We start from the raw sequence: 26,257 nt of genomic DNA, 5'->3' as shown, positions 1-26,257 counted from the left end.
GGTTAAAACCACAACTTTGTACATATGGGAGGGGCCTTCCCTACTGGGAGCCGTCATTCTTTGTGAAAAGCAGACAGTTTGGAGTCTCTGCTCAGATCAAAGATCACTTTTCTCCTGAACTTCCTACAACACCACTTCCTCACCTAAAAGAATGAGCCTGAGCACCAGGTTTGTATCATGTGACCTCCTTTCCTACCCTTTGGCTACATTAGTTTGGACCAGTGATGGACAATTGGCATAAACTGGACTAATGAGATTCTCCCTTCAGAGATTTGGGATTTAGGGACAAGAGGCCCAGTTTCTGCATAGAGTTGGAACTGAGGTATTTGAGACATGGGAATTGTGGACCCGTTTTTGTTGGATGTGTTCCACCAGAGAGGCATGAAGTTCTGCCTGCTAGGAGAGAAGGGTGAGGTGGAAACTGGTCAGGCTGCTGGGAACAAGCAGAGTGGCGCCAAGGGACTGCAGGGTGGAGAGGCTCACAAGACTCCGCTGGGGCCCAGGAAAGGACAGAGAAAGTATATGAGGGATTGGGTACTTCGGGTCTAAGGAGAGGGTGGGTGGCCTGCTTCTCAAGTTGGTTCTTGGAAAGGGGGCTGCAATGATTTAATCCCTCCTGCAGGGAACACAGGCAGTGGGGACAGAAACCAGACAGGTAAAGGCACTGAGTGTATTTATCCTTTCAGAACTGATGGGCAGAGACCAGCAAGGCAGGGAGGGTTCCTAGGTGAGTCTGGGCTACTCCGTATGGGAGTATGTCTACCATCCTCCTCCAAAGGCCAGGCTGTGGCTCGTGTTCTTCTCCTCAGGGAAAGAAAGTGATGTGGGGGCTGAAGCAAGGATTTGCCTGAACTGGAGCAACACGCTTCCCCACAGAGAGTGGCTGAGGGCTGAAGCAGGCCTGGGTCCAACCCACTTCTTCTCTTCTGCTCCCTGTGCCTAGCCCTTCAGGCCCCAGAGGAAAATCACAAGTGGAATCCATGGCTTGGGAAATAAAAAAAAAAAGTCAGAAGGATTTTACTTAAACAGACTTTAATTAGAAGTAAATTGGAGTTTTGCATACAAATGCATTTTGGTTTTTAGCTTAGACATTATTAACTCTGAAGTGTGTATGTAGGTCAGTGTCCTTTTTGTGTGAGAATCCATCCTTTAAGTAGGTGGTCTTTATGGCCCCTTCTTGTTTGCCTGTGTCTACTGACAAGGTGTGATCTTGGACCAAGAAATCCTGAATCTCCTTCAGGCACCTTCCTTTTCCCAGCCTCCTGAAAGCAAAGGCTCTGGCAAATACATGGGTGAGGCTGGGGTGGGTCCCGAGGTATCTTAAGCCACAGCTACCCCTTTGGGGAGAGGTCTCAGCTTTCTGAGTCCAGAGGGTAGGAGTACTGGCTCCCGGGGTAGCTCCAGAAGCGCAGGGCCACAAACACCACTGCCCCCAGCAGCAAGAGGGCTCCCAGCGCTCCAAAGAGGATCCCGAAAAAGGCTCCAAGCTTCACGCTCAGGTGCTCACAGTGTTCGCCCCAGGGCATGTAGATGGAGAAGGGCACGCAGCTGGGGACAAAGAGAGGGGACACGGTCAACAGGTCTACAGCGAGGAGGCCCCAGGAGGTTTTCCACCAAAGGCTGGCCTCCCCTCTGGGGAAGGAGGCGGAGCTGAAGTGTGGCCACTGGCTAGCGGAGACTGGCCCTGGGGTCAGCGCCACCTGGCCACAGGTGAGCATGCGCAGGCACAGCCCTGGCTCCTCCTAGCGCTCCTTGGACCCGGGAGGCAATAGGGCTGGGTGGATCTGGGATTGCAGTGGGCATGAGGGTAGACACAGGGCTCTGATACGACGTGAGGGCCCCGGGTGGCACTGCCCTTCTCCTCCTTAGCAGGCCTGTAGGCTTAGTGCACTCCCTCACGGGAGCCCCTGAGACTGCTGATGAACTGAGGGGACTTAGGACACCAGTTGCAGAGGGCCTTCCCTGACAGGTACTCTTAAGGAGAGGCAGGGAGGGACCTAGACAGAAGGCAGTGGGTGCCTCTCCCACAGGCAGACAGTAGAATGTACACTCCAGAAGCAAAATCAGGTGGAAGAAGTTGCTTTTGGAACCCACATCCTGCTCCTTAACTTACCTTGGGCAGGTGCTTTACCTATCTCTTCCTTAAAATGCTCATAATACTGGGGCACCTGGGGAGCTCAGTCAGTTAAACACCCTACTGACTCTTTTTTTAAAAGAATGTTTTTATTTATTTCTGAGAGAGAGAAAGAGACAGTGTGAGCAGGGGAGGGTTAGAGAGAGAGAGAGGGAGACACAGAATCTGAAATAGGCTCCAGGCTCTGATCTAGCTGTCAGCACAGAGCCCGATGAGGGGCTCGAACCCACGGACCGTGAGATCATGACCTGAGCCGAAGTCGGATGCTTAACCAACTGAGCCACCCAGGCGCCCCAACACCTGACAGACTCTTGATCTCAGCTCCGGTAGTGATTTCCACGCTGACCATGGAGCCTGCTTGGGATTCTGTTTCTCCCTCTCTCTACCCCTCCCCTGCACACACACACACACACTCTCTCTCTCTCTCTCAAAATAAATACATAAGCTTTTAAAAAATGTTCATAATACCTACCTAGTAGCTGGTTAGAGTATTAGAGGTAATGTAACATCTTTATTCTGCACACAGAGTAGGCACTCACACATCTTTTTCCTGGTTGCTTTTTCTCTGATCCCTATTCTCTCAGTTACAGAAGAGCCATCCTAACTTTCAGACACCACAAAATACCATGGGGTTTGTGGGCCCCTTGCACCATCTTTGCCCAGCTCGGATTCCCCAGCACTGCCTTTCCTGCCCTCTCCCCGACTCACCTGCAGCGGGGCCCTTGGGGCAGGTGCTGGCACTGGCCTCCGTGCTCACAGTAGCCCTCACTGCATGGAGACACGCAGGTCAGGCCACTCTGGGGGCTGTAGACCAGGTGGTAGCCCTTGTAGCCATTGCATTTGAAGTAAGTCTCCAGTGTGCTCACGTTCACTGTCAGGTAGGACACAGAGGAACATGGAAAGCAATCAGTAACACCAAATATATACCTTTCCAATCAAGAATTCCATTTTTAGGCATTTATCCTGAGAAATAATAGGAAAAGTGTGCAAATACATATGTTCACGGAAGTCTAGAGCAGCATGGTTTATAATAGCAACAATGTTTAATAGGAGGGACTTTGTTAAGGAATATTGTGCAACCACCATGGTATGGAAAGTGCATTGGTTAAGAGCAGATGCTTTGAAGAAAACCAGACCTAAGATGAAATTCAAACTCTACTACTAACACGTTGGGGGAAATTTCTTATCTCTTTCAGCCTCGATTTCCTTATCTTTTATAATAAGGAAACGATCATAAGAGTAACTACCATGCTGTGAAGGTTAAAGGAGATAATAAATACAAAATATTCAGTACATTGCCTAATACAGTAAGCACTCAATAAGTGGTCACTATTGGTATAACACTCTGTTTCAATAAAGCATAGCACACTATGCTAAAATGTATGATAAAATAACAAATCAAATGGGAATACATACATAATACACAAAGTAATATGTTCACAATTGCTTAAGTAATGAGGTTATCAAAACATTAGGCACTACTTTATCCTTTATTATAAAAAATATTGATAGGTGTGAAGATCTCCATGTGCAAAAGGAAATTCAGAAGGCTATGTGCAGAATGGACTTGTCTTTGGGGATTGGAATTACAGGCGATTTTTTTCTCTTTTTGTTAATTTGCATTTCTTAAAGCTTCTACAAAAAAACATATTGTACTTGTATGATAAAAATGGTGGGGGGTTTGGTCTGTTTTCTTTAATAAAAGTCATAGTCAGGTCTAGGGCAGTTGTTCCCTTACCCCGACCCTTACCCCGTACTGCACATACACAGATTAGCTCAGAGGATTTCACACTGTTGCCCCCCGGAGGGAGGAGGCCCAGCCTGGATTCTAGAAGAAGTTCTTGCTTGTTCCCACCCTCCAGTAACACACTGGCTTCTGTTGGGTTTGGCGTGGTCACCGCCCTGTTCTCTGCTTCACTCCCATCATAGTGAAAGCTATTCCTTTCCTTCCCTGGTAAGCTTACCAACTCATCTCACTCTTGTTCGAGGATAACAAGTGGCTATCACAGTTAAGGGAACTCAGAAATCCCATCTCCCTGTCCAGATGGGGGTGTTAAAGTTTGGATTGGGCATGGCTTTTGCATGGGTCACACCTTTCCAGGAGGGGATATCTCTGTCCCCGGGCCAGGTCTCCAGTCTTTAGCTTAATATCCTCCAGCTGGAGGGCAAAGGTAAAAGGGATGTCCCTGCTTATGTTTATAAAATGCAAAGGTATTTTAACAAAATCATTAACAATTTTATTAAAAGAAAGAAAATCATTAGTGGTGATGGTCAGAAATTGGCAATTAGAGTCCATGAAACTATATCCCTGGGGATTCATCAAGCAGTATATTGTGCTCTGCTCTTGTATCTATAAAGCTGGTAGGTAAAATGCTTATCATTTCCTTCAGAGGAGTGCCAGGGTAGTTCAGATGGTTAAGCATCTGACTTCAGCTCAGGTCATGATCTCACAGTTCGTGAGTCCAAGCCCCGCATTGGGCTCTGCTGACAGTTCAGACCCTGGAACCTGCTTCAGATTCTGTGACTCCCTCTCTCTCTGCCCCTCTCCCACTCCTGCTCTGTCTTTCAAAAATAAATAAACATTAAAAAAAAACTTTCTTAAAATCACAAACAAAAAACTAAGTAAGTTACTTGCTTCTTGCTTATCTGAGGCTCTCCATAGAAAACTTTTCCACCCCGGCTTTGTGTGGGCTGAAGATCTGTGATAGGTCCCCTTCATTCACCTCCTCCCTCAGCTTTCCCTGTGACTATCCCCAGGATAGTGACTCACGAGCCTTCACACTGTACACATCTTCTCTGGAGATGGAGTGGAAGTTCACGTTGGTCCTGGGCTCCTCACTTCTGTTCCATCTCTTCCATGAGGCCTGGGGTAAGAATGCCTCTACCACTGCATCCAGCAGCTTGGTGTTCAGAAAGTCGATAACAGGACCCCGAGGGAGGTACTGGAACTCCGAGATGACATTCCAGCGTTGAAGGTATCTTCCCGGGGCCTGTGCTGCCCCGGAATTGCTGTGAGGGAGGGGTAGAGTGAGGCATTAAGGGTAGAAGGGGAAGGGAGGACCTGGGGACAGGGCAGGGACAGTCCCACTTACATTTGCACCACTTGGCTGTTCTGGAGAAAGGCCCTCACATCCAGTTTCCTCAGTCTGTAGGCCACCTAGGGAGTGGGTAGGGGGGTGGGAGTGAGGCCCAGTCCAAAGAGGAGACCCTTCCCACTTGAATGCATTTATTTATCCATGCCTCGCTCCTTCTTTGCACATGAGTGCCAGGACCTACAGAATATTTCTCATCCATTCCTGCTCCCCTACACCCCAGCCTAACCTGGTAACTCGCATGGGTTCCTGCTTAATAAAAGTTTGTTGGTGCAGGGCACCTGGGTGGCTCAATCAGTTAAGCATCTGACTTTTGATCTCAGCTCAGGTCATGATCTCACAGTTCGTGAGTTCGAGCCCCACACTGCACCCTGCACTGACAGTGCGGAGCCTGCTTGGGATTCTCTCTCTCCCTCTCTCTCTGCCCCATTCGTGCTCTCTCATGCCCCCACTTGTGCTTGCTCTCTCTCAAAAATAAATAAGTAAACATTAACAAAAAAGTTTGTTGGTAAGTGAAGGCATACCTCCTTGCCTCCAATGACAAGGGGAAAATCTGGAATGAGTGCCTCCTGCCTTGCCTCGCTTCTGTGACTCATCCAATCATTCTCTCCCCACTTGTATATTGAACACTGATTATGTTTAGCGAGACCTAGGGGATGGTCAGGTGCTGGGGACTTCAAGCTGACTCAGAAACAGTCTATACTCAGAGACCCATAGTCTGGTGAAGTGAATAAGCATGAACAGATTTTACTATTCAGAGTGTGGAATGCTGTAGTATTAGCAATAGTAATAATTATCATCATAATTTTTTGAACACTTGTGTTTTAGGCACTGCAGTTAGTGCTTTACATACATTATCTTTTAAAACTTGACACAACCCATTGAAATAGGTACTATCATTATTTCTGTGTTACAGAGGAGACATCAAATAATTTGTCCAATTGTTACACCTGCTCTGGGGAATGGGAGAGCCAGGATTTTAACCTGGGTATGTAGGATTCTAGAGCCTCAATAATTCAACTACTGTGGTACTCTCTCTGAGGTTGAGGAATGGACAAGGGCATAGGAGCCAAGAAGAGGGAGATGCTAGCCTCCTCTGGGAAGTCAGGGAAGGCTTCCTGGAGGCAAAATGGCTTCTCATGTTTCTACCATATGCTACTCAAGTGCAGGTCTCAGGGGATACTCAGAAGGAGAGGCTGGGGTGACGTGACACCCCCTAGACAATTGTGGTCTAGTTATTCCAGTCCCCTTAGAGGGCTCTGTCTGGGGGATTCCATCCCCTGCTTTCCCTGGGGCAGGAGGCTCCAGCCTCCTCTGGCAACTGAATCTAGATGGATGGTGAGATGTAGAACATATAAGTGATGTCCAGGACCAAACCCTAAACCTGCCAAGACCCACCTCCCCACCCAGAGCTGGCCTGGATCACTGACCGAGGCATTGACATCTATTACGGAGGCATTTTCTTCTTCCCTGAGCAAGAGCCGGATGATTCTTACGGGAAGCTCTGGAGATGGGAGAAGCAGATTCACAATCACCTCACTGTTTATGCAGACTTACCCAAGAAGTTTGCTGGGTCAGCTCAGGGAGGCTGCCCCATTCTACAGTGACAAAAGGTCACCAGAGGAGTCAGAAGTGACTGATTCTGCTGAACCTCACCCTAGTTGCCCATTCCACTATGGTCAGGGCTTCCTCACTCTCGTCTCTCTGGGCCGTGAGGTCACCTCCAGTCTCTCCTCAGCAGACTGCTCAGGCTTGGGACTTGTGCCTTGGCCGCTGCCCCCCAACCGCAGCTCCCAAAGCCGGTGACCTACCACCACCTGAGAGATTTGGAGCTCTGCCCTGTTGAGTTTGAGGAACGAAGCTCTGACCCCCGAGTCCCCCATCTTCCGCCAAGTGAGAGACATATGAAGGCAGAGGGCAGCTGTTGGTACCTTGGTGGATGGTTGGAGTGAAATTGTTCCCAGCCAGGAAGCAGCGGGTGTCGGTGAAGGCTGGGGGGCAGGCGCAGGTGGGATGGCAGTCTGGCGTCTGGGAGATGTAGCAGTGGCCCTGGTTGTAGCAGTAATTCACAGGGCAGGACACGTTCTGACAGAGGGGAGAGTTCTCCAGAGCTGCCGAGGGAGCGGGGAGGCTGGCAGCATCAGGCTGGGCAGCCGTGGGGAGACCCAGCCCACAGAAAGCGGCTCCTGGGACAGGCTTTCCTTCCCCCAAAGTCCATTCAGTCTGTGTTTTGCTTATGAGTCATTCTGAGCCCCAAGCTATCCTTCTCCTTTTCCAGGTATTTCTTTGCTGGGAAACCCCAGCATGTAGGTGTTCTCCCATTTCTGCCGATGGAATGGCGTGTTTGTCAGACCCCCTGCGTCAGGAAAGGACCCAGAGGCCTGGCAGGAGAAGGGCCCGCCAGCCTGCTTTCCTTACTTCCGTCCTTCTGTCTGCCTTGTAAAGCTGTGGCTCTACCCACTCAGGCCTCTGCTCAGAAGACCCAGTGGCCTCTCCATTTCGTTTGGGCACTTTAGGGGACTTAGTGAAAGTCTCACTGTGATCTCCCTCATCATGACTTCACTGGAGCCTTGGCTTGCTGGCTGCCGCGGGACGTCTCCCCCCTCCCCCAGGCCTTCTTCAGTCTTTTGCCCTGGGTTTCCCCCATTAGGGCCTCAGGTCTGCTCTGCCCTTCCTTCCCCCTTCCTGCACAATCTCTTCTCCTTCAGCCTCGTACCTCACCACGTGTCCTCACCTCCTTACCATACCCCCTTGCAGTGAGTATTCTAAAGACTTACTGGAAGAGGGGGGGAAATGGTTTGCCCTAGGCCCTCAAGGTGTCAACTGTCCCCAGGCCCTCCTCCTGCCAGGGCCCTGCTCCCGGCTCACCTGCACAGTGACGCCCATCTCCAGTCAGGTTTTGGGGGCAGGCCTCACAGCCCACCCCAGGAGTGCACTTTACATTCGGGAAGCACGGCTCCTCACAGGGGTCCCTGGAGCGTTTGCAGTAGGGGCCAAAGGTGTTCCCATCACACTTGCAGCTGGCCACCTGGAATGGGTTGCTGATCACCAGGGAGCCGGGAGGCTGAACCATTAAAGGCTTCTGGGTGGTTCTGTACTGACCCCTCTGGTCTGAGAACCCATGAACCTTGAGTCCTTGTCTTAATTCTGCCAGCCTCTGCTTAGCACCCTCTTGACCAGGCTGTGGTCCTGTACATTCTTGCCAAGTGCACTGGGCCTCCACGGGGCATTCATTCCCCTGACCCCTCTGCCTGGTGCCTGCCCTGGGGTCTCAGACACTTACTTTCCTCTCACACCGCATCTCCTTGCCTGAAACCCTTTCCAGACTATGACAGGCACTAACTAAATATTCTACTATCCTACCCAAGCTCAGTTTCCTCCATCACCTTCCCTTGCTGATTCCCAAATCAAGAAGACAGAGCCTTACTGCTAAGTACAGTGAGAGCACACGGCAACCAGAACAATGGCACAGGGGTGGTACGGATTCCCAAAACCTTATCAACACCCATGCTCTTTCTCTTCTGACACCCCTACTCTTTCCTCTCTAATCTCTAATCTCCCTAAAATGAAACCCACCAACACTGTCTACTTCCAAGACTGGATATTTTGGGATACCTAAAATAATATATTGATTTTTATCTCTGTTTTTCCCAGCCCATATCTTTTTCCTTTTCTACCTCTTGGACTCCTCCACCTCTACGTCTCTCGGGTAGGAATTCTTGGTTCATGCCTCAGGAGAAGGGTATGTGTGTATAAGGGGTGAAGGGGATGATGTGGTATTGCCAGTCAGACATTTTCTTTTCTGGCTCCTATTTTACAACCAAAACAAAACAAACAAAAACAAAATAAAATTTTTAAAAAAGCCCATGGGGCACAATTCATGGACTGAGGCCAACTAACAGAGAGGAGGGGCACCTGGGTGGCTCAGTTGGTTAAGCGTCCGACTTCGGCCCAGGTCATGATCTCACAGTTCGTGGGTTTGAGCCCCGCGTGGGGCTCTGTGCTGACAGCTAGCTCAGAGCCTAGAGCCCGTTTCAATTCTGTGTCTCTCTCTCTCAGAAATAAACGAAACATTTAAAAAATTAAAAAAAAAAACTTGAACGGAGAAAGATTTTTATCCAAAATGAAGAGATCTTTCTTTTAGCTGGGAGGAGAGAGTAAAATAGAAAGCAAGGGGTTCTGGGGTGTCAACATCAAAGGGGACCTACACCTCTCTTTGCAACACCACAATGATGAGACCTCAGAGAGAAATGGCTGTGTGGTGCTTCTAGGCAGATGGAAACTTAGACCACCTTATGAAAGTTTTCCCATGTCTGAGCAGGGCATAGAGGCCACAGAGCACCTCTGTAGGCCTGAAGTGGAGGGAGCGTGGAACCTGTGATCTGTGTGGGTTCATGCCCAGGGATCACAAGGACACCTTCCTGCCCCACATCTCCTTGCCTCGTTCTAGAACTGTGGAGCTGGGAACCCCTGGGGAGCTTTAAGGGAGGCTGAGGTGGATGTCTCCTGTCAGCCTGGCAGAGTGGGAGCTGGGAGATAAAAACTCAGTTGAGCTGTAAGCAGTGAAGAAAGTTCTGTTTCTTTTTTTTTAATAGTTTATTGTCAAGTTGGTTTCCATATAACACCCAGTGCTCATCCCAACAAGTGCCCTCCTCCATGCCCATCACCCCCCTTCCCCTCTCCCCCACCCCCATCAGACTTCAATTTGTTCTCAGCATTCAAGAGTCTCTCATGGTTTGTCTCCCTCCCTCTCCCCAACTGTTTTTTTTTTAAATTTTTTTAATTTTTTTTTTTTTATTTATTTCTAAGAGAGAGAGAGAGAGACAGCATGAGCAGGGGAGGGTCAGAGAGGGAGGGAGTCACAGACTGAAACAGGCTCCAGGCTCTGAGCTGGCAGAACCCATGAACCGCGAGATCATGACCTAAGCAAAAGTCGGACGCTTAACCGACTAAGCCACCCAGGCACCCCTCTTCCCAACTGTTTATCCCCTTCTCTCCCCCATGGTTCTCTGTTAAGTTCCTCCTATTCCTCCTATACGTGCAAGAGTTCTGTTTCTTATACATGTACGTTTATGGACTGAGATTGGGATCGGCTCTACTCACCCACCATAGCTCCCAACACACAGAGTACCACAGAGGGACTGAAGTATGACATCCCTTCAGTTCCCACCACCTTTCCCCTCAACAAGGAAACTTCCCTCCCAACCTCCTCCCAATACTCACCTCCAGGGAGGAATTGCCCACCCAGCTGGTCTGGTTGTATAAACACTGGCTCTCTTCCCTGCAAGCACAGACCACTGTCTTTGGCTGGAGTACAGATGACAAGTTGACTTTGACATTTCTTGCTAGAATCTCCAGAGTGAATGGTTCCAACAACTTTGGTGTCCATAACAATGTCCCATTCTCTGCCCCAGGGAAAACAAGACCATTGAGAGCTCGGGGCCTTGACTGTTGTGCTGTCTGACACATCCTGGAATCTAATACCCTGGGTGCTGACACTGGCCTTCCCCCACCTTTCTCAGACCACCCCTCAAATGTCATTAGACATTTCTTTGAACAAGGATGGTTTCCTGGAGTGATCCTAGTCACGTCCCAAGCTGGAGGTAGCATGAGCCCCACTAACTGATTGTAAGGTAGAATTCCACAGAAGGGAAGGGAGATAACCCCTGAATAGACCCCAAAGGGCAACCCCTTCCTGGGCCTGCAGCAGGATGGGACATCTAGGAGGGAAGAGAAAAGGACCAGTATGATGCTTCTCCAGGCTATACTGCAGACTAAACTGGCTTCCCCTTTACATTCCTTGTCCCGATTTCTCACCCACTCCCTCGCTTCTTGGACCTTTGACTTTCAGACACCTGACAACAGTAAAACATTGTCAACAAGGACTCCTATGATCAAAACCCATCTTGTTTTCCAAGAAAATAAGAAAGTCTCCTTAAAATAGTAGGTTGAAAGTTACTGATAAGAGGGAACAGATGAGAGAAACTTGCAGACTGTCACTCTTCAGAAGAGGAGCCCAGTGGAGGAGAAAATCTCCTAATGCCTTTGGCTAGCACCTGACAGAATGCCACACAGAGCCAAAGGATACAGACAAAGAAGTCCCTTCTTAAGCCCAGAGAAAGAAAATAAGGCAGATGCTCTGAGCGCAAAATAAGGTCCCTAATAGATTTGGTTTAGCAGAAAATAGTCACTAGCATCATTGGTCCTGGCAACCAAAAGCAAGTTGCATCCTGTGGGCTTTGGCTTTTTGACCCAGATCATGGTTGCAGGACTGGGGGTCCCCACACCATTACTGACAGAGAGAGATGAGACTTGGCTTGGTTCCAGCGGAGAAAAGCCACAAGGAGAGACAAAGTTAGGCAAATGTGGTTGACAAACATAAAAGTAAATGAGAAACATACCAAATGAAGATACTTGTATCTTTAAATCATGTTCCACATTATATCCTTCTTTTAATAGATTTGAAAATGTTTTAAATTCAATCTGAGGGCTGATGGGGGGAGTGGGGAGGGGAAGGGGGGTGATGGGCACATAGGAGGGCACTTGTGGGGATGAGCACTGGGTGTTATATGGAAACCAACTTGACAATAAACTATTTAAAAAAAGAATATGTTTTAAATTCATATTTTTAATGGTTATATTTTATTCTAATAATTTGGTTATTGTATAAAGATGGTTAGAGATGATTGCATGTTCTTGGATTTGAGGTGAAATCACCTTTGAATCACTTGAATTCAAGTTCAAGTGCAGCTAACTGGCCAGATTGCTGGAAGCCCATCACTGTTATTCACTGGGGGCACTATCTGAATCTTAGGGATTACTCCAAGAAATGCTAGTCCTAGATTTTCCAATGGAAAAGTGGAATGAAGTTGCACAGGATATGATAATGCAAAATTACCTAAAGTTTGACTCTGACCACATTCTTTACACCTGCAGACAACTGTTCTTACCAAAGAGCTTGAAGTCAGTGTTGCTGTTTCTCAGGGTGAATACGACGTTTTCAGAGCGGCTGGTGTACTGAGTCAGCTTGGTCTGCCCCAGGTAGGCTCTCACCATTTGATCACCCTCAATAGAAGGTGGATACTTACCTGAAACACAAAGAGGGATTCAAGGTTTGGGGCAGGACACTTTCTTGCCTCATAGGCAAGTCCTCTGGTTTGTGTGAGGCATTCCGTGGGCTGTGACCCACCTCTGGAAACAGGAATGATTCTGTGTATCTACTTTCAGATCTATATAGAGCAGGTTGGGGTTGTACTGCCCACTTGACCAAATCATTATTTTCTCTTTATCTTTCCCCCACACAGGATTCAGGTCAAGTTCTCTCTTGATCAGAGTGCTATGCTGGACATGGTACAAAGGGTTGTTCAGACCATTACAGAGTTTTACCTTTGGAAGAGGGCTGAAAACCATGAGGGTAATCTCTAGATGGGCATTGCATTTGTCAGTAAATAGAGGAAAATGCCTTTTCACTGGTTGGGGCACCAGCGTGGCTCAGTTGGTCAAGCATCCAACTCTTAATTTCTGCTCAGGTTATGATCTCACAGGTCATGAGTTCAAGCCCTACATTGGACTCTGCACTGACAATGTGGAGCCTGCTTGGGATTTTTCTCTCTTCCTCTCTCTCTCTGCCCCTGTCTTGTTCTCTCTCTCTCTCTCTCTCTCTCTCAATAAATAAACTTAAAAAAAAAAAAAGACCTTTTCACTGATATCTGTGCTTTGGAGCCCTGCTATTTCCATTTCATTGTTCATTCATTCATTCACTCAGTCAGTCAGTTAACACATATTTATTGAGTCCCTCACATATGGCTGGCACTATTCCATGTAGTGAGGACACAGCAATAATAAATAATAAAAAAGATATCTGTGCAAATTAGAAAATATGCTAGGTAGTTGTAAATGCTAAGGAAAAAATAAAGCAGGAAAGGTGAATAGGAAGTATGGGTAAATGTGAGCTTTTAGACAGGCTAGTCAAGAAAGGCACTGCTGATACAGAAATGCTGAGGCATAGGAGCACATGTACCCCAATGTTCATAGCAGCACTCTCCACAATAGCTAAAACATGGAAAGAGCCTAAGTGTCCATCAACAGATGAATGGATCAAGAAGATGTGGTTTATCTATACCATGGAATACTACATGGCAATGAGAAACAATGAAATCTGGCCATGTGTAGCAACATGGATGGACCTTGAGGGTGTTATGCTGAGCGAAATAAGTCAGGCAGAGAAGGACAAATATCATATGTTTGCACGTATAGGAGGATTAGGAGGAACTTGACGGAGGAACAAGCGGGAGAAGAAGGGCGGAAATGGTGGGGGAAAGGGAGAGAGGCAAACCATGAGAGACTCTTGAATGCTGACAAAAACTGAGGACTGATGGATGTGGGGGGGGGGGGGGATGGGCATGGAGGAGGGCACTTTGGGGATGAGCACTGAGTGTTATGTAGAAACTAATTTGACAATAAACTATTTGTAAAAAAAATATATATATATATCTTGATTTATAAAAAAAAAAATAAAAATAAAAAAAAAAAAAAGAAAGGCACTGCTGATGGGGCTCCTGGGTGCCTCAGTCGGTTAAGTGTCCAACTTTGGCTCAGATCATGATCACACAGTTTGTGGGTTCGAGCCCCGCGTTGGGCTCTGTGCTGACAGCTAGCTCAGATCCTGGAGCCTACTTCAGATTCTGTATCTTCCTCTCTCTCTGACCCTCCCCTGCTCATGCTGTCTCTTTCTCTCTCTCTGTCTGTCTCTCAGAAATAAATAAAACTAAAAAAACCGTTCAAAAATTTTTCAAAAATAAATTATTAAAAAAAAAAAAGAAGAAAGGCACTGCTAAGAAGACAACTCTGTTTGCATAAGGCCTTGAAGGAGGTGAGGGTCTGTCTGGAGGAAGGGGGGCCAGGCAGACCACAATAGGTGTGGAGTTGGCAGGGAGCCTGGTGTATTTGAAGAACACAGAGAAGCCAGGGTATGTGGAGTGGAGGGTGCAGGGTAGGGAGGAACAGAGGAAGAGTTTGAGAGGCCCGGGGGTTAAGTTGGAAAAGGCTGTGAAGGTCATCACAGAGCGAGCTGGAGAGTCATGGGAGGATGAGTAGAGGAAAAATGTGAACAAAAGAATCTGTTGTTTGAAAAACATGCAGCTTAAAAGAATATCACGAAAGAGGGGGTACTCCTCATCTGCCATCCAAGTCTGCAAATGCCTCCCTGAAAATGCCACTTACTGAGGGTGGTGTTCATCAGCTGGTATCTGCTAATGAGCATCTTAGTGTTCAGGCCAGTCTTCATATTTCCTGTGGCCAGGCTGTCATAGATGCACTGCTCATCTCCATCACAATCAGAGGCCAGACTTTCACTTGAATGGTTGTTCTTCAGTTGGAAAAGGAAGACAGGGGTGAAGTTGGAAGGCAGAGTGTTGTCTCTCTTGCCAAGGAGTCTTGTATCATTGATTTCCCCTAGAACACACAAGGTTAAATGGTACAGGTACCAGGGATGGGATTCCAGCTATACTTCTGCTATGTCCACTCCTTACCCTCACTCTATATGCCTTGGGGGGAAGGAGGGGGATGTGGGGGGGGTGATGTGACTTCAGCTTTTGAGGCTGGAAATCTCTGCTCTAGTGAGTGAGGGCCACCATTTTCCTTGCCTTCTCTTCCAGGTAGAGAAACGCAGGTGAGATGGGGATGGAGAGGACGACTCTGGGGTGGCAGGCACCAGCATCCTCAGCATTTCCTCTTGTCCTTTCTAACCCTCCTTTACAAAGGATGGAGATCTGGCTCCCACAGGCCTGAGGGAGACAATACTACCTTCATCCCAACCCAGCCACATCTACCCCAAGGACTCTGAGGCCCAGACTCACAGGTCATTCCAAATTGATAAAGCTGCCACTCATCGCTTTTGTTGAGAATGGTGGAGCCATTGGGCATCTTGAAGTCATCATCTGGATTGTCATTCCAGACTCCTGAGGGACAGAGTAGAAGGTTGGCCACCCTGGGACTGTGGCTCTCCCCTTCCCTGAGGAGCATCCAACGGGTCACATTCAAGGTGTGAGGGGTAGTAGAGGGCCTGGGAAGCCCCTTCTGGTTGTATCTGTTCTCAGTTCAGTCGTTCCAGAGGAAGGACTCATAGCCCACCCCTCTGTCTCAGGGATAGAGGAGGAGAAAATGGAGGAGGAAGGGGGAGGAAGTAGGGGCTGGAGGGAGAGGAAGGGCATCCTCAAAGCCCCCTCGGCTGCCCTGGAACTAGAGCTTTGGGAGGATAAGAAATGAGCCTCAAAGGAAGGTGAAGAGGTCCCTTGCCCCTCCCACCTCTCTGCCCTCAGGGTTCTGTCCCAAGGAGGCTGAGAAAGGGAAACTCAGCCTGGGATGTCCACAAGCCAGCTGGATGCGGAGCTGCCTATGATCTGGGACCCAAGCTCTTGATGCTGCTGCTGCTGCTGCTTCAGAGGCAGAGTCCTGTCTGCTTCTCACCCAGAAGGCCCTCTGTGCTGTTTCGATACTCCTCCGGGAGGCTGCAGGAGGCATGGAGGATGTTGGAGAGGGCAATCACAGAGATGGTCACAGTCCCATCAAAGCTGGCTGACACCAGGGAGCCGTTGCGGGTCACTACAATGCCAGTGGTGTTGAATATCTCCTGGCCTGGGATGTTGGGAGACAGATGAGAAAGAAACCAGCGTTGGAACCCTGCAGACCCAAGACTTGGTAGTGGTGGAGGGTCAAGATGTTGAGGGGGGAGACTGAGAGCAGCTCTGGGGTGTCCTGGGAGTGCCTTCTCCAAGGGTCAAATGCCACACTCACAAGATATCCCCTTCTTCTTGGAGACTGGAGACAGAGGCCACTACAGACAGGCCATCACCACACAGGAGGAAGGAGAGAAGTGAGCAGAGAAAGCAGTGAAGAAGCTGTTCAGGTACAGCTGCTGAAAGAACAGGGGGTGAAGAAGGGCTGCCAGCCCCTCTCCTCTGCCCCAGTGCTGCTGCCTCCACACTGCGCCCAGGCACTGGGTTCCCTGCTGAAGCCTGACCCTGGAAAGCAGGACAGCTGACATCTGTCCCCAGCCTACCTTCTGAGTCTTCACGGTTAGTCTCAAACGACACAGTCTGGTTATTGACCTGCACGTGGATTGTGTCATTGGGTTCGAGGAGCCATCGAACCTGGAAGAGAAGTGGAGGAGGCTTAAGCCTGAGGTAGTCCAAGAGGCTGAGAGAGGAAGCTGCAGAGAGTCTGGACTTGAGCCCCAGAGGAACATGTAGGTGGGTGTGATGAGGTTATGGTAGCTAACATCCTGGGAGAGCTTAGCGTAGGCCAGGCTCTGTGGGAGGCACATTTCTTAGATTATCTCATTTAAATTGCACAATAGCCCAGCAAGGTAGGTAGTATTATCTTCATTTTACTATAAAAAAGCTGAGGCACTGGAAATTCAGTTGTTTCTTCAGAATCACATGGCTGGTGGAGCCAGGAGCCGAACCCCCTGTCTCTAGGGTTGAGTCTCAAACCACTACACTGGTAGGATGCATCCTCCCTCCTTGCTGCCCTGTTTCCTTCTTCCTTCTCTCTCTCCTCCTTGGCACCCCTGCCTCACTCACTGCAATGGGGTCCAGGCTGCTGCTGTTGTATGTAGCTGCAAAGGCAATGAAGTTGGTGGCCTGGGCTGAGCTGGTCTGAGCAGTGCGGCCCTGCAGCAGGAAAGAGGAGTTTCCGTCCCAGGCCCGGACCAGCAGGAAGTCACCCAGCCCGTTGAAGGTATAATTGGCACCATCCAAGGTGGTGATGTGGGGGTCCCCAAACATCCAGGCTGGAAACCAGAAAAGACCACATTGGCATGGCAGTCCAGGGAAGGGTCTGAGATTCCCCTGCTTCCAGGCAGACTCAAGCCCGGGAGGGGTTCACTGAGTGTAGAACCATCCCCTACCCAAGTTCACACAGACTCATTACCTCTGCCGCCTGCCTTCTCACCCCTTCCCCAATGCCATGTACAAAACCCCTCCGTTTGCCATTGGCCACACATTGGAACCATCTCCATCTTCCCTTGTGGCCACAGCCCATCCCCAGGAAGCTAGTGCTGCCCTGGTCCAGGCCCCAAGAAGCTATGCCCTCACCCCAGATCTCTGCCTCAGCCCTGCCCCAAGGCCAGCCCCAGCAGCCTCACCGGGCCTTGGGGGCCGGTACCCAGCACAGCTGATGCGGGGCCGCCTTTGCTGGTACAGGGCACAGAAGGAGGGCTTGTCACTTCCACGGCAGCACCAGTCCCACGGCTCCAGCTCTTGGTCTGTGGAGAAGAGCAGCCTATTGCTGGCAGACAGAGCACCTGCAGAGCCCGGCTGAAAGGTTTGGTAGGGCAGGATGACATGAGCAGCAAGCGCATGGTTTGGGAATCAGGCACACCTCAGGCCAGATCCTGCCCCACTCAGTAACCTCAGGTCATTGACAGTTACGGTCTCCCTTGCAGGCTTGCTGGAGCCGTGTGCTAACGAGCTTTCTTTCTGAGCCCCTGGGCTCTCAAAGTGCAGGGGTGGGAGCATGCAGCTGATGGTCTGGGGGCCATGGAGGCTGCTGTGTTTTCAGGGGCAGGGGGTGGGAAGGGGGAGGACAAGCACTACCCTGGTCCCCCAACCCTGTACTTCTTAGCTCCTCTGGAGGGTCTCTGTGGGAGATGATTCCATATCTCCCCCCAGACTGCCAGCTAATCTGGGTCCAGAGGGACAGCTTCAGACTAGGTCCCCTCCTCTTCCCTAGAAAGATGCCCCCACTCTTGTCTGGGGCTATGGGGACAAGTGAAGATGGGACAAGGGGCACTTAATCATAAATCCCTAGGATGAAGCTTCCCAACATTATAAGATCAGGAAATCAATGGTTGGAGAGGGGAAGGAGCTGGGAGGGAATGGGGACAAAAGACTTCTTTCTTTGGGTCCCACTGCTTGGCTTGGTGCCCAGGCCTGGTCTCTGACAGAGAAGAGGACACAGCTCCAGAGAGGGTGGGGGTGAGATCTCGGTGGGACACACGTACCAAACTGCCAAGGAGTGCTCACTGTCCAGCCTTGGAGAAGCTCGCCCCAGGGCCCGTAGCTGCAGCACACGCCCCCGCGCCAGGAGGAGACGCGGCACAGCTGCCTGCCTCCGAGGCCCCACCAGCCTGTGACAAGTACACACACTCAGGCCCAGTGCCTGCGGGGGGAGGGGCAGGGATGAGGGAGGTTCTGGGGAGGGACCCTGGAAGGAACAGGTCGGGTGTGACCAGAAGGTTGGTGGTTGGGCTTATGGGGGACAGTGGGGGTGCCCCCAAGAGACGGGAAGGAGGTGTTACCTATGTTGATGGGCTGGAATCGTAAGTCCCACAGTCCCTGCTGCCAGGAGCAAGGGCAGAACATCTGGTTCCAGCCCCATTGGGGCCACTGAGGCTGTCTATTCAACCACTGCAGGCACCTGAGACGGTAGTTGGGCCTTTCTCCCCTGTGTAGCCTATAGACCTGCAGGCCCCGGAGGCCTAGAGAAGCACAGGAAGAAGGGGTTACCCCAGGGCCACAAGCTCTGCTTTAGCAGCCCAGTTCATAACCACACCTTGCCCCTCCCCTACTCTGGATGGCTCTTCCAGGGACGGGACCCAGTTCATATTGGCCCCTTTCAGTGTGACCTCCTAAAGCCATTAAAGCTTGACTCTTAGGGGAGAAACCCTAAGACAAGTGCTGGGCAGGGAGGCCTTGCCTGCACCCACTCAGAGCCAGACCCTAGCCCTGATCTTCAGTCCACCGAATCCTCCACCCTCCCATCTGCCACTCTAAGCTCCAGCACCTTCCAATCTCCCTAGACAAGTTCCTCTTCAGGCATCCTCTACCTCACTAAGTGACGCCACCGGCCACCAGCTCAGACACCTGGCTTCCCCTGACCCTCCCTCTCCCCCAGCGCAGACATGTCAGTGGCCAAAGTAGCCAAGACAGAGGCCAATATCCAGAAGGCAGCTGAGGAGCCATGGAGAAGCTGACACGCAGAGCAGGAGCTTACTCCAGCACCATGAGGCTGAGGAAGCTTCCGCTGTGTCCAGATGCCATCCTCACAAGGGAGAAGTAGCTGGGAGAAGAAACCTTGACAGGGGGTTGAATTTAAATTGCTCTTTAATTGTAAGTTACATACTGTCCACCCCAATATCCATGAGTGAGAAGGGGGCTCCAGGATTCAATAAGACACAACAGGACATAATTGATTAGATTTTGACCCTGTTCCCACATAAAAGAAGAAATTATCAAGATAACTACAATTTGTTAAGGTTTTGAAGAAAATAATTATTGTTTATGATTTTCTGTTCATGTATCTTCTCCACAATGGCCTGATATCATGGGAAACAAATTAGATACTCCCCCCAACACACACACACACACACACACACACACACACACAAGCACGCAGTCACAAGGGGATGCATCTTGATAGGAGAAACCGAATCTGACAGGGCAGTTCTCTCCACAAGATGGCACCATGACTTGATTTAGCTTCTGTTTACCACAAGTTCTTGTCACAGAACAATGGAAGTAGATTTATACTTCACAATCTACACAGCTGATTTCTAATGCTAAAATGTCCTTCGTTCTACTCACAGTTTGGAAACTATAATTTCTTTCCCTTTGGGGCCTCTGGACAGTATATCGAACCATGTTCCATGGGGACTCCTGATACTGAAGTACTGACCTTACTAGAGTGAGAGCTATTTGAGAGCAAATAGTCAATCCTTTTCCTTTTTTTTTCACCTCCATGTTCCTGGCTCTTATCACAGAGTCCAGCACACAGTGGGTGCTCAGTAAATGATAAGTGAAAGAATGTCAGACCTCTGGAACTCCTCTTGGTAGATTCCCTTAAGGGATCTCATCTGGATTCTCATTCCAGCTCTGGGACAGGACACTTGGAGAATTGTCCTCACTGCCCATTCATATCCCCACCTCCCACCATGCCCCTGTCCTCACTCCCAGACTCTGGGCCCCCCTGAGAGACCTGGGTTTGGCTCATCCCAGGGAGAAGACATAGCCCCAGTTGAGACTGTACTACATTAGGGCACAGAAGGTACCAGCTGTGCCTTGGGTAGTGCCAAGTCCCGATTACATTTGGGGGTCAGATGGTGCTGGGGACACCCTTTAGGATGGTAGAAATGCTACAGAGCTACCTCTCTAGGACTGTCATGACACATGGAGTTGAGGACAGAAGGACTTGAGTCCAGCTCATGTGTGGAGAGGTGGTGCTTTTACCTGAGTTAGAATCCAGGAATTGGTCTGGATGATACTTCTCCCATGCTGGCTGGAATGTCAGTGGGCTGTTTTCAAAATACCCATCGCCACTGCAGACAAAGGAAAGAATTGCAGGCCTCTGTCACTCACAGGGTCTTTCCTCTCAGTCGGCAGGTTATAGATTCATGCAGCCAGTTGGAAAGACAGTCACTGGGTATAGCTAATCATTAGGTATCAGCTTGTCAGTGAGTTATGAAGTCAGTTCACCAGCCAGCCAGCATCACTGACTCCCAGCAGTAGGCAGGAGAGGGCAGAGATGGGGGCGAAGGGTGGGACGACCCTAATTTATTCTACATCTCATCACTAACTACAAGAAGCTGGTTATGAGAAAGGAGTGTGACAGAGTTCAGGCCTCCTTCTGATCAGTTTTCCTTCAACTGGGGATGGGACAGAGGGCTGTGTAGGGACAGTATGTGGTGAGGGCTAAGAGCCAGTCTCTGCATTTAGACAGGCATGGATTCAATGCCTGATTCCAGCACTTAGTAGCATGGTAGTCATGAGCAAGTTACTTAACTTCTTGGATTCATAGGTTTTACATTGGTGGAAAAGAGGCAACAGTAGCATCCACCTCACAATATTGTGAGGATTAAGTGCTGTAACAGTTGTAGATCCTTCAGAAATGAGTGAGGACCTGATGCAATGGGTGCACCACCCTCGGTGTTGAGGTTCATGGCACTGCTCCAGGAAAAAGGAAATCCTAGAGAGGAGTTTGTAGCCTCACTCTGAGTGCATGCCTCAGAGCAGTGACTCCTTGTGTTTCCTCCTCTCTGACACAGCTTAGGTGAGGCACCAGGTGTGACACCTTCCACGGGCTACTCAGGAGGGTGTGAAATCCCTAGCTACTTGGATAATTCCACTCTTTTCTCTTTTACAGCACATCAGAAACCAAGTGAAAGCAGTGTAATTATAGGGACAACCCTGAACATGATCTCAGAGAATTTGCAGCAATTACCAGTAACAAATTACATGTGACCTTCACAGTTGATTGCACACACCAGCATCTGGAAATACTGTGGTTGAGAACTGTTGCCAGAGACTGAGTCACCTTCATACAGAGGAATCCACAGCCCCATCGACAGCCCCATGCCTTCACTCTCTGTCTTTCCCACTGACCCCTCACAAGCTGTTGGTGCCTCTGGTTGAGGGGCTAATTCTCAGCCCACCAGAAGTCAGGAAGGCAGATTTCAGCCTCAGATGTCTGGGGTCCAGTTCCTGCTTTGCTACTTCCCAGCTCTGTGACTTGGACAATTACTGATAGATTTTTACCTCAGTTTTCTTATTTGCAGAATGGGTAACAAAGCATATCTCTCTCATGGGGTTGTTGTGATAATCAAATGAAATAATGCATAGTAATGAGTTAGTGTAATGAATTTTGGCTGTTACCACTGTAATATTTGAGAAGTCAAGAGAGGTTGACTAATGTCTGTAGAAATCAGAGAAGTCAAAGCTCTGGGAATTATTACAATGCATGGGGACTGGGATGGGAAAGAGAATGGCTAGGTGAGTGGGTATCTATCTTTTAATTTGAAACAGCAAGAAGCAGGAGGAGGAATAGGTGTGAGTCAGAAGCAACAGCAAGGAGGCTTCATGCCTGTCCTGGGGGACAGGGGTGGGTGCACAGCAAAATCCCTGCCCTGCACCACTTCCTATTGTCTGCTCAGTGCTGACCATCCATCCCTGTCCTACCTGGAGAAGCCCATGAGGACCAGGTTGCCTGGGCGCTGGGTCACATCCCACTGCATACCACCACTTTGGTAGAGAAACAAGGCATAGGACCTGCTCCCATCCGTGGAGAGGATGGCCTGGTAGGTGTTGGTCTGGAGGTTGGTTGGAGACAAACATAAGGATGCCTGTGAGAGATCTGGAGTCTCTTCCCTGATGTCCCATCTCACTTCCCACACCCTTGCCCAGATGTCCACATCATCTTTTCCTGGCCTACGCAGAGCAAGTTAGGGATTGTGTAGGGCAGCTTTCACGCTGGGCATCAAAGCCCCTTCCATGGTAGATTTGCCTGCTTTGTGGCTTCTGTCCAGGGAGGGGCGATAAAGGGCTCTGGTTTAGGATCCAGTTAGAAGAGAGTTTGTGTGAGAAAGCGTCAGGGCTCAGAAAGAGTGACCATGACCCCAGAGAGCTGAGACAGGCCTATTTAGCTTCTGCTGGGATATTTTCAAGGACATTGTCCAAATGGTCCCTTAACCTAAATATTGTAGATGGACCACAGCAGATGAGACTGGAGGTTCTCTGAAGGCAGATGCCAAGCATTGTGCTTGTACAAAGTACGTAACTAATGAATTTGTTGACCTAATGAAGAAATAAGTGACTTTAGATCACACACAAGGACTATAAGAGCTGAGTCCCAGAGGGAAGACCAAGGACACTGTGTTGCGACCATTTCCATAGGATGGCTTTGCAGCTGAAAACCAGAGTTGGAAGTGCAAAAAAACCTCAGTTCCAAGCCTGGTTTCATCATTTGTTAACTGGGTGACCTTGAACAGGTTGCTTAATCTCTCTAACCGTCATCTTCCTCATCTCTAAAATGTGGATAACAGGGGCGCCTGGGTGGCTTAGTCGGTTAAGCATCCGACTTTCGCTTGGGTCATGATCTCACGGTTCGTGGGTTCGAGCCCCGCGTCGGGCTCTGTGCTGACTGCCAGTTCAGAGCCTGGAGGCTGTTTCAGTCTGTGACTCCCTCTCTCTCTGACCCTCCCCTGCTCACACTGTCTCTCTCTCTCCTAAAAATAAATAAAAACATTTAAAAAAATAAAATAAAATAAAATTTGGATAACAATCAGGTTGAGCCATATATAACTGCCAATAACCAGCAAAAATTCCATTTCCCATGTTTCAACCAAATAAATATTAGGTGAGTGCTCAGCAAACAGGTTGAGGGCGAGCGGTGCTGTAATCAACAATCTGTCCTTGAGTCAGAGAGGATGTTAGAAAAGCGGCCCCTGCCTAGGATTCTAGGGTATCTGGCTTCCAAATGGTACACAGGGAGCTATCCATTGGTCCACTCACGCCAAAGGTCCACTGGGCAGGATAGGCGGGGGCCTTGACCCACGTGACCTTTAGGGTCCACCTGGCTTTGTAGTTCCGGGTCTGTGTGAACTTTTTAATCCAAGACTCCACCTGCCAGACTAGCAGGTTGTGCTCATTATAGAGTGTCTCATATTCCTAGGAAAGGAAGGCAGAAAAGACAAGGAATGAGGGTCCAAACTTCATGTCTACTCATGGTTGCGATAGGGTATTCCTGAGTCTGTGTAACAGTCCTTCTGTTTCCTCTCCACCCTCATATTTAAGTATCACTCCCTACCCACACTGAGCCCAGGCTCTGACAGCAGTAATACTTGCATAGCCTCAATATAGCCCTTTGTCTCTCCTTGCTGGCTCCTGGGGGATCCTGAGTGCTGGAGTTTGAAAGGCTTACCTGGTAGAATATGGTTCCAAGGCTGCTGGAAAAATCAGCATCATCCCAGAATGGAGCCACCAGGGCCACAGGATCCCAGCCTGTGAAGCCTCTAAGGGGAGGATTGGGGTAGGAGAAAATCTGGTACTCCGACTCTGGAAATATGATCTGGCCATTATCTGTGAACTGGGCACAAAGTTTCTTCTGATTAGTGTTCAAGGAGGGAGGTAGGAAGGAAATGTCCCAGCTTCGGGCCAGCTCCTCGGAGCTGTGACCCCCAAGTTCTAGATAGAACTTTAGAGATGTCAAAAACCTCTGCAAGGTCAAACATTCATCTCCCTGCCTGATGGGAGAGCCCACTTTACATAGTTCTCATTCAAATGCACATAACCTGCAGGAAACTTCTCTGTTCTAAGTCTTTTCTGACATGGTAGGTTTTGCTCTGCTTCAGTGGCTGACCCCATGCATAGATATAAATACCTATACATGGGTCCATCACAGAGTAGAGCCCTCTGGGTGACTCTCCTCAGCCCCACCCTGAAGCTCCATCCACATCAGGAGGAGTAAGAGGATTGCTACCCTCACTCCCACACCTTGTTGCCCTATCTTAGCATGTCCTGCCTCAGCTCCCCACCCCCACCACTGAGAGCTCCAGGGGCCATGACTGCCATTCCAACTCTTTGGTAGGAGACATGGGGAACTTGGACTGAAGAACTAGGAAATAATTATAGAAAATCTAAACAGCAACAGAAGGTTGTTTCCCAAGTAGAGCTTCCTACTCATAAAAAGATCCCCTGAAAATAGTGGAGAGATTATTAGACTCCAAGATCTCTATACTGAGGTAAAGACACTTTTGTTAATGAGGGTAGGGGGGCATTGCCTAGCCCCCAGTCTTCCTCAGCTGGCACTGTGACATTAAAGAATGTAAATGCAAACTGAGCCAGTGGCAGGGACACAGTAGGTGCCTAGCAGGTGTTGGCTGTTGCATTCGCCCTTCCTTTCCACCACGGTCATTGTCACAAGGCCATCTCTTAGCCTTAAAGAGAAAAGCAGGTCACATGCCCTGCCCTTTGGGCTGCAGCTGCAGACTCACGTAGAGGTAATCCCGAAGAGAGGAGCCAAAAGGAAAGCCAATCTGGGGCCTGAAGAGTGGTGAAGTGAAGTCCACAGTTCTCTTGACAAACTCTTGATCTCCAACATTTGGCCCGTAGGGAAAGAGGGAAACACCTGGACCAGTACAAAGAAGAGCAGGAAGTTCTCATGGGCCCTGACTTCTTTACGGCTGACAGAGAGCTTCCCCAAGCTGCTCCTCCACCCAACTAGGAGCCATCAAGGACTCCTCTCTCCCCCTCTCAACTTGCATTTAATCCAACTCTTCATTTTACCCCTTCAGTGGGTATTCCCACTTGTTTCCAAATAGGTCCTGCTGTCAGAATACCGACAAATTATTCTGCATCTGTTATGGTTCTCATAATTCTTTCAAGGATTAAAAGACAAAACTCCTCCAATGGTATGAAGATGAATACTTGAGATACCATTTCATAGAATGAGACTTGTTTCCCAAGATGGTATTTCTATAGATAACCTGGAAGACCTCCCAGAATTTGTCCTCAGACCCCTTAGAAGTACTTGGGCTCTAGTTTGAAAAACTTTATCCTAAATATTTCTCCAATGGCTCTCCTCCTTTCTTTCCTAGCAGTCCTCTCCTGGTTTGCTTGGAATACCACAACAGTGTGTATATAGTTCTCCTGGCCTCCTGCAAGTTCATCCAACATCCCAACCACCATAGCATCATTCATAAATACAACTCTAGCCGTGTCTTCCCTGGCCCCTCACATGGCAGCCTCATTTTTCAACACTCTTCACCTTGCTTCCAGCACCCCTAAGTGCTTTGGGGAATCTCCTCCCTGTGTAACACGGGGACTACTTTTCACGTCTACACCTTTATTCCAGCTCTTTAAGCCTCCTGCCTGCTTGGAATGCTTCCCCTTCCCCAACTCCTATTCATTCTTTCCAGGAGCCTCCTCTTTACCATGAGCACACCCCAGTGCCCTCCAGAGGCCTTCCATTGTGTTTCTAATACCCTGCACTTATTCCTCTAATTATACCTACCCAGGCAGTAGATCTGTCTCTTACTGAACAGCACCTTAATCATTTCTCTATCTCAACCTCCTAGCCTAGTGCTATGTCCAAAGCAAGCCCTCAGCACCCAGCTCCGATGCTGTCTCATTGTCCCCTGTGAAAGCTTACAACCTGAGAGGGTAGCCCATGAACAAGCACGCTGAGTCTGAATATTCAGTTACATCACCCTTCTAAAGTGGAGATGAGGAACAGCTGGACTTCCCATGGCCCAGATGAG

The 26,257-nt window shown here is 49.2% G+C and overlaps 1 protein-coding gene across 1 annotated transcript; it reads right to left on the bottom strand.

Annotated features, from left to right (window-relative positions):
* Positions 1-1,352: 1,352 nt before the first annotated feature.
* Positions 1,353-26,053, bottom strand: MUC4 (mucin 4, cell surface associated). The gene is made up of 23 exons (XM_039250897.1): positions 26,011-26,053; positions 24,992-25,155; positions 23,920-24,084; positions 23,511-23,666; positions 22,179-22,309; positions 20,454-20,542; positions 18,527-18,706; positions 18,230-18,355; positions 17,372-17,491; positions 16,809-17,017; positions 16,286-16,376; positions 15,694-15,861; positions 15,084-15,185; positions 14,449-14,679; positions 12,177-12,314; positions 10,450-10,631; positions 8,095-8,254; positions 7,158-7,337; positions 6,657-6,730; positions 5,227-5,291; positions 4,905-5,143; positions 2,843-3,005; positions 1,353-1,548 (listed from the first exon to the last, which is right to left on the bottom strand). Exons 1-23 carry the CDS (start codon positions 26,051-26,053, stop codon positions 1,353-1,355), a joined length of 3,372 nt encoding a protein of 1,123 aa, XP_039106828.1.
* Positions 26,054-26,257: the final 204 nt, after the last annotated feature.

This window comes from Hyaena hyaena, unplaced genomic scaffold, assembly GCF_003009895.1.
Source record: "Hyaena hyaena isolate Hyena2069 unplaced genomic scaffold, ASM300989v1 scaffold_382, whole genome shotgun sequence".
Taxonomy (NCBI): Eukaryota; Metazoa; Chordata; class Mammalia; order Carnivora; family Hyaenidae; genus Hyaena; species Hyaena hyaena.
The sequence above is the reverse complement of the archived record's forward strand: the minus strand, read 5'-3'. Positions and strand labels throughout refer to the sequence as shown.

What these genes read in the sequence shown, in the direction of transcription:
- MUC4 (XM_039250897.1), bottom strand. Translation starts at nt 26,053, where the DNA reads ATGATTAAGGTGCTGTTCAGTAAGAGACAGATCTACTGCCTGG. An exon ending in CTGCCCAGTGGACCTTTGGC is followed by an intron (nt 22,310 to 23,510) that starts GTGAGTGGACCA and finishes ACCAACCTCCAG; the next exon opens with ACCAACACCTACCAGGCCAT. An exon ending in TAACCGTGAAGACTCAGAAG is followed by an intron (nt 15,862 to 16,285) that starts GTAGGCTGGGGA and finishes CCAACATCCCAG; the next exon opens with GCCAGGAGATATTCAACACC.